Raw genomic sequence first — 7,967 nt, 5'->3', positions numbered from 1 at the left:
ATGAGGTCGGTTAGTGGAGGGCGGAAACACCAGTAGGTCAATTTTTGAGTGGTTGAATTTTAGGTAGAGAGAGGACATGGTGTTAGAGACAGCAGACAAACAGTCGGTGGCGTTCTGGAGGATTGCTGCTGTGATGTCCCAGGAGGAGGTGTATAGCTGGGTATCATCAGCATAGAGATGGTACTGGAAACCAAATCTCCTGATGGTTTGTCCAATAGGGGCTGTGTAGATGGAGAAGAGGAGGGGGCCGAGGACCAAGCCCTGGGGGACCCCAACAGCAAGGGGAAGAGGAGGGGAGGTAGAGCCAGCAAAGCAGACACTAAAGGAATGGTCAGATAGGTAGGAGGAGAACCAGGAGAGAGCAGTGTCCTTTAGTCCAATGGAGTGAAGCATAATGAGGAGAAGTTTGTGGTCAACAGTGTCTAATGCAGCAGAGAGGTCGAGGAGGATCAGTAGGGAGTAGTCGCCCCTCGATTTGGCAGTCAGGAGGTCGTTTGACACTTTAGTCAGGGCAGTTTCTGTTGAGTGTAGGGGGCGGAAGCCAGACTGTAGGGGGTCTAGAAAAGAGTTTTCTGAGAGATAGCTTATAAGGCGAGAATAAACCAGACGTTATAGTAGTGTGGAGATGAAGGGGAGGTTTGAGATGGGTCGATAGTTGGCAGCATCGGTCGAGTCAAGAGTCAGTTTCTTTAGCAGCGGGCAAATGATAGCGTGTTTAAATGTGGAGGGGAAAATGCCAGAGGTCAGTGAAAGATTGAATATAGTGGTAAGGTGGGAGATGACCACCAGGGAGGGGGAACGCAGGAGGTGTGAGGGAAGAGGGTCGCTAGCGCAGGTGGTGGGGTGAGCGGAGGAGAGCAGTCTGGAGACTTCTTCCTCTGTCGTTGGACTAAGTACAGACAGTGAACAGGAGCTAGATGCAGTACTGACGAGACTAGGGTCGGGGCTAGTCTGGGATTGGGAGGTTATTTCCTGCCGGATGTGATCAATTTTCTTTTTGAAGTACACAGCCAGCTCTTCAGCGCTGAGATCTGTCACAGGGGGCTGCAGTTTGGGGCTGAGAAGGCAGTGAAAAGTGTCAAAGAGTCTATGTTATATATTACAGTATAAATGGCGTTCTCAATACAGAGAAAGCAATACATGTGGTGAACTGACAGTTTGAGCTTTACTATAATTTATGCTTTAAATAAACTTTTGTGCCATTAGAGTAGGTTTACAAATCTATAAGATGTCGTTATTGTGTAACAAGATCCAAAAGGTGATGAGAAACAGGTTTATAATTGACCATTCTGCTGATTTGCACACAGACATACATGGTGTCCAGACCACCATAACAACTTCTTCCAGTTCAAACTCATCTCTGCAGTGTTTGTTGCTCTGATGTCTGGCTCTCTGCTTTACCACCACATCTTCACACTGTACAGAAACTTCCCATCCTGCTGCTGCCACTAATCATGCCCTAAATTAGTGCCACAATGTTAGTGTCCTACAAATATAATGGCAAACAAAAAGTAAACAGCACAAAACCAGAAAAACAAGTTAAAGGAGTTGTCCCGCAAAAGCAAGTGAAGTTAAACACTTTTGTATGGCCATATAAATGCACTTTGTAATATACATCGTGCATTAAATATTGGCCATACAGAAGTTATATACTTACCCCCCGGTATTGGCGTCCCCGTCTCTATGGCGCCGACCAAAGCCTTCTTCTCCTTCCATTAGACGCGCTTGTGCAGTCTGCTCTTCTGTCCCGTTGAGTGGGGCCGCTCCGGCGTGCTCGCGCCACACAGGTCGTCTGCGTTATATACTTACCGGGGGGTAAGTATGTAACTTCTGTATGGCCAATATTTAATGCACGATGTATATTACAAAGTGCATTTATATGGCCATACAGAAGTGATTAACTTCACTTGCTTTTGCGGGACAACCCCTTTAAAAGGAGGGGTATTCCCATCTTTAGGATGTGCCTTTACTGTATGATCAGTGGGTGTTCCATCAATGCTCAAGATGAAGGTGGTGCAGTGCTGATTTAAGCGCCGTGTCCTCCTTGCTGTATTCCACTACCGGTGGTAGTGACCATGGCTGTTCAGGTTGAAACTGTGAAGGGATACTACTAAATCGGCCCTGCGGCTTCTTTCTGACAGTCGGTGGAAGGCCCAGAGGTCGGACCCCCTCTGCATTTGAAATTTTTGTACAATTGCCTCCCAAAAGATCTTTTGCCTGCTGCCCGGCGTCATTGAACATGTAGGGCCAGCCTAATATGTGTATGGCTGTGTCTACGAACATTCAGCAGATGATTGATCATTTCTCAGTGCTTCGACTATCAGTCTACTTCTATCTAATGTGTATGGCCACCTACAATGTGCCGCCATACTGGATCCCTGTACTCTATACAGCTGCCTGGCTCGGGCTCAACTGCCTAAACACATGAATATTTGGCCAAGTTGAAGTTTCATGTGTATGGAAAAAACAGGCAAAATAGTCACTGGATGAATATCATTCATCTGACAGTTGTTGATGGTCCCCATCGCCTTAAAGCGACCCTCTGGTTTCAGGACAAAATTCTGTCATAGGATCAGAGGAGAAAGGGCATATATTGCCTGCAGTTGTATTTCTCTGCCATTCCTCTGATCTAGTGTTCATGTTTTTGGCCTTCCAAGATGGCTAACCCAATCTTCAGACTATCTAATTTTTCACAGCGCATTGGTAGCGCTAGACTACCAATACTCTATATCTGCTCTTTGAGTGACCAGACCTGCTCATGTGATCAGTACTGGCCAATCAGAGAGCAGTATACACTAGCTACCACTTTCCCCTGAAAATAAGACATAGCATGATTTTCCAGAATTTTTGAGGATGCAAAATGATTTTTCAGGCCTTTTGAGGATGCTTGAAATATAAGCCCTACTCCAAAATTAAGCCCTGCTAACAGTTAATTAAAAAAGTCAATTTAAATAGTGTCCAGGCAGCTATACATGTAAAAAAGTTAAACCTTTTTGAACAAAAATTAATATAAGACGCCGTCTTATTTTCGGGGAAACACGGTAGGTAGAAAATTGCTGCAGCCATCTTTGATGGCCGAAATCAGGGCCCAAAAACTGGCATATTGGAAGGAAGTTATACGAGTGTGAATGAGATGACTGATTGCGGCCTTATAACCATTTACATACTGCGGTCAGTGCTGAGCATGACAACTAAAGATACCTGTACATGGGACAACTGTCAGGCAATATGAACCTGACAGTGATCTTCAACAGCTATAATAGGGTTTGTTTGCTTTGAAATTGCTTTTTCTTCATCTGCAATGACACCTCTGGCTGGAGGTTCCAACACAGATGTGTAACCCCCCTTACTTGTTTCAGGAAATCTGCTAAGAAGTGATAACATGGGGATATATTGGAAACCACATGTCACTCCCTTGTATGCCAACGGCCGCGCTGGTGGTAGAGTGACTTTCTCTGCAGGTGCTTGTCAAGATATAGACAAAGCTGAGACAGGTAAGTTGTGCATGGCATTAGAAGTTGGTGTAGGGCACTGATAGCCAGAGAGAAAATTCTCATAAATTTGTCTATTGCAGATTTTTACCAAGTTTGAAGAGTGTGTGCCCCTACTAGGGGTCCAATGCCCAAAAATGATGCACCCAGTGATGCGAAAACGGTCGTTGATTTTATGTTTTAACAGTGCGATTTATTTCATGTGCCCAAGAATCGCCCATGTGAATGAATGTATTGGAACCCAATGCTTCACATGTTCGCAATTTCTGGCGGACAGCCACGTAAAAACACTTGTGTGAATGAGGCCTAAATGCAAGACCACGGTATAAGCACCCGACAGCTATCAGATGGACTCCTGCCCAACTATCGCTCCCATACTTACACATGAGCAATAGTAGTTCAAGTCAATGGAGGCTCCTCTTTACTCGAGCCGTCAGTCCCTTGGTTTTCTGTTTTGCTGAAAACCAAGTGACTCCGACAGGTGATAATAATCATCTTTATTTATATAGCACCAAACATATTCCGCAGCGCTTACAGAATAAGAGGAACAGAAACAAAACCACAGTTACATCTAGTAATCAGTTGACGGAAACAGTAGGGGTGAGGGTCCTGCTCCAACGAGCTTACATACTACAGATAATGGGGTGATACAGAAGGTAAAGGGGCTGGAGGTGTGCCCGGTATAGCGAGGTGTAGAGTGAGGGATGCTATACATGTAGACAATGGTCAGACATTAAGCCATGTGGTGGCTTCAGTCGGTATGACTGCAGGGGGCAGTAGATTACGGCTGGCAAGGGTTGCAGTCGCAAGGACAGGGAGCATGTTATCAGGCGGAGTACAGAGGGGTTTGGTTCAGGAGATGTTGTAAGCCTCCCTGAAGAGGTGTGTTTTTTGAGCACGCCTGAAGTTGTGTGAGTCAGGGATTGCCCGCATAGTTTTGGGTAGCGCGTTCCAGAGGACTGGTGCTGCTCTGGAGAAGTCTTGGAGGCAGGAATGAGAGGTTTGAGTTAAAGGGGCATTTAATCTGCTTTCATTAGAGTGTAGGGCCCAGGCTGGGTGGTGGATTGAGACGAGGGAGGCAATGTAGGGCGGCGCGGTGCTATGGAGTGCTTTATGGATGAAGGTAGTGAGTTTGAATTGAATTTTGTATATAACGGGCAGCCAGTGCAGTGACCGGCACAGGGCAGAGGCGTCCGAGTAGCGACTGGACAGGAAGATGAGCCTGGCTGCCGCATTCAGGATGGATTGGAGGGGGGAGGGTATGGCGCGGGGGAGGCCGATCAGCAGCGAGTTGCAATAATCGAGCTGAAAGTGGATGAGGGCAACTGTTAGCATGTCCACGCGGAGAAAACGGCAGATTCTTGGAAAGTTCTTGAGGTGCAGGTGAACGATTTCTCGCTCAGTGTTCTGTTGGGCGGCCACATGTACATGGGACAATTATCACCCAGATTTGCAGTTTCCAAGAATTCGGGTGATAATTGCCCCGTATAAAGGTATCTTACCTACAGTATTTCTAATTGTCTATGGTGGGATGAAGAGTAGGTGTATTTCCTTTCTTCGATCAGGTACCGTCAGGCAATGACTTAAGTCATGCTTCATGAATTGGGGAAGTAACCTATTAAAGGGGTTGTCCCGCGCCGAAACAGGTTTTGTTTTTTTTCAATAGCCCCCCCGTTCGGCGCGAGACAAACCCGATGCAGGGGTTAAAAATAAAAACCGGACAGTGCTTACCTGAATCCCCGCGCTCCGGTGACTTCTTACTTACCTTGTGAAGATGGCCGCCGGGATCTTCTCCCTCGGTGGACCGCAGCTCTTCTGTGCGGTCCATTGCCGATTCCAGCCTCCTGATTGGCTGGAATCGGCACGTGACGGGGCGGAGCTACGAGGAGCCGCTCTCCGGCACGAGCGGCCCCATTGAGCAAAGAAGAAGACCGGACTGCGCAAGCGCGTCTAATCGGGCGATTAGACGCTGAAAATTAGACGGCACCATGGAGACGAGGACGCCAGCAACGGAACAGGTAAGTGAATAACTTCTGTTTGGCTCATATTTAATGCACAATGTACATTACAAAGTGCATTAATATGGCCATACAGAAGTGTATAACCCCACTTGCTTTCGCGGGACAACCCCTTTAACAGAACCCTTCTTGACAGGGCTGCGCTTATAATATCCCAAGGCAAATTAAATTTCTTAGCATTCTCAAGGAAGACGCAGGCTGTTTTATATCAGTCCCTGTCCATAGGCAATATACAGGCCGCCATGCATAGCAATCCATATTCTGCTGACAACTGGTAGTGAATTACAATTCCTAGCAGTTCTAAGGATTTTTTGTGCCTTTATAGCAAGTGATTTTGCTTATTTGTAATTGGATTTTAGCAAATTGCTTTTCATGCAGTTCCCCAGCGGTGTGTATATGCACTTTCATGGCTAATTCACATGTGGACATGGTATGATTTTTGCTGCAAGCGTGCAAATAAGCCCTTGTAATCGGATAACATTCTTTCTGGTTTGGTTGCCATGTACAATTTTGATAAAATTTATATTTCTCTCCTTTCCAGAAAAGCATGGAGAAGCTTAACCGCAGTGACCCATTTGCTCTCTGATTAATGAGGTTGGAAGCTCTCGCCCCAATTAAGATAATGGACAGACAAACACCAGCAGGTGGTCTGGAAGTTTAGAGTATTGTCAGAAAATTGTCAGATTAACAACATTATCAGATTATCCATCACTCTGTAGAAATTAGAGAGGTTGAAGACACAAAAAATGACTCTTCCGACTCCCCGTTCTTTGAGGTGCCTACTAGAGATGAGCGAGCACGCTCGGATAAAGCAGTTACTCGAGCGAGCATCATTCTTCTCGAGTAACTGCTTACTGGTCCGAGCAGGCTCGGGGGGGAGAGAGACAGATCTCTCTCACTTTCCCCTCTGTCTTATTCACGGGATGCATGACGCACTGCAACCCGTGGAGAATTCTGCACCAAAATCCACAGGCTACCTACGGATTTTGATGCAGAATTGAAAATAGTTTAGAACCTGCCTGCAATTCCACATCAAAATCTACAGTTAGACCTGAGGATTTTGGTGTGGATTTCCACAGTTGCAGATTTGGCTGCTCTGTGTAAAATGTCCCTAAGGGCTTATTTACCTGGTTGTATATCGGCCGGATTTTCACACCCGGCCGATATACGGTGCCCCTCTGAAGCATTGGTTTACAATGCATCAGTGCTCGGCTGTGCACTTTTACGCTGCCGCCGGCAGCTGCATAGACTTCTATGGGAGCCAATGACAGCTGCCAGAGAAGGGAGGTAGGGGAGAGTTCAGCAGACTTACTGCTAAAGTCCCTGCACCCCTTCTTTTCCCCTCTCCGCCCCTTGCAGCTGTTTGCAATGGGAAGGGGCGCGGTTGGAGCTAAGCTCCGTCCCCATCCCGCCCTCCCATTGCAAACGGCGGCAAGGGGCAGAGAGGGGGCAGGAGCTCAACACACTAGCTCCTGCCCCATACCGCCTCCTCCCCTTGCAGAGAGCTGGCGAGGGGGAGGGAAGGGGGAGATAGCTTAACAGAACTAAGTTGTCTTCCCCCGTCCGACGGCATATACGCCAAGCCCTGCATCACATGGTAGCATATATCGGCCGGCCGTAAGAATGCCGGACGATATACACTCGTGTGAATAAGCCCTAAGGCCAGTTTCACACAGGCGACAAAATCACACAAGATTTGTGCGTTGCAAGGCGCACAAATATGAACCCCATTTATTTAAATGGGGTTATACAAATGAGCAATGTTTTCCTGCATAGCACTGCAATGCAATGCTATGCGAGAAACACAGCACAGCACATTCTGTCTTCCTGTGATATTGTCCATTGGTTTCAACAGGCCCGGTAGCAGGGCCGGCCCCATTGAAAGCAGTGGAAGAACCCTGTCATCCTCTGTGACACCAGCAGCAGGGGATTCCTCCATCCCCGCGGGGAATCCCTTCAGATGGGATGAAAGAATCCTCACCCCTACTAGGTGGATAACGATTGCGATGTCTGCGAGTGGATTTTAAATCACAGCATGTCCTATTTTTCTGAGGAATCCACACTGACGGCTTTCATTGAGGTCAATGAAAGCCGTCCGACCTGCGGCCCAACCACAATTGACATTGCAGATAGGCCACGGGTACTCACATCATTGCCAAGGAACAGCGCAGGAAAAACAAATATTTAAGAAAAATCTGTACTGCACATAACTGTCAGCAAGCGTCCGTGGTCATCTGTAATACAGAAAAGCGAAGGTATAGTGGGTCGCCTGGCAGAATTCAACCCGGCCATGTGAGACCGGCCTTACTCTGAATATAGTGGAAACAAGGCTACTAACAGTGAATGGTTCCATTCTGGGGTTCCGGTACAATGCGGCACCTATGATAGAACCCCCAGATGGAATCTTACAACGTGTATGAAAACTCTGTGGAAACCTCACCTTTTATCCCATAACATC

At 47.1% G+C, this 7,967-nt stretch overlaps 1 protein-coding gene across 1 annotated transcript in view; it reads right to left on the bottom strand.

Annotated features, from left to right (window-relative positions):
* Window positions 1-1,333: 1,333 nt before the first annotated feature.
* LOC136621862 (uncharacterized) overlaps window positions 1,334-7,967 on the bottom strand; it is a 32,280-nt gene continuing 25,646 nt past the window's right edge. The window contains exon 9 of the mRNA XM_066597659.1: window positions 1,334-1,486. Within this exon, the coding sequence (XP_066453756.1) occupies window positions 1,460-1,486 (27 nt within the window). The 3' untranslated portion in view covers window positions 1,334-1,459. The remainder of the gene's footprint in view (window positions 1,487-7,967) is intronic.

Source organism: Eleutherodactylus coqui, chromosome 3 (assembly GCF_035609145.1).
Source record: "Eleutherodactylus coqui strain aEleCoq1 chromosome 3, aEleCoq1.hap1, whole genome shotgun sequence".
Classification (NCBI taxonomy): Eukaryota; Metazoa; Chordata; class Amphibia; order Anura; family Eleutherodactylidae; genus Eleutherodactylus; species Eleutherodactylus coqui.
This window is presented reverse-complemented; position numbering and strand designations above follow the sequence as displayed.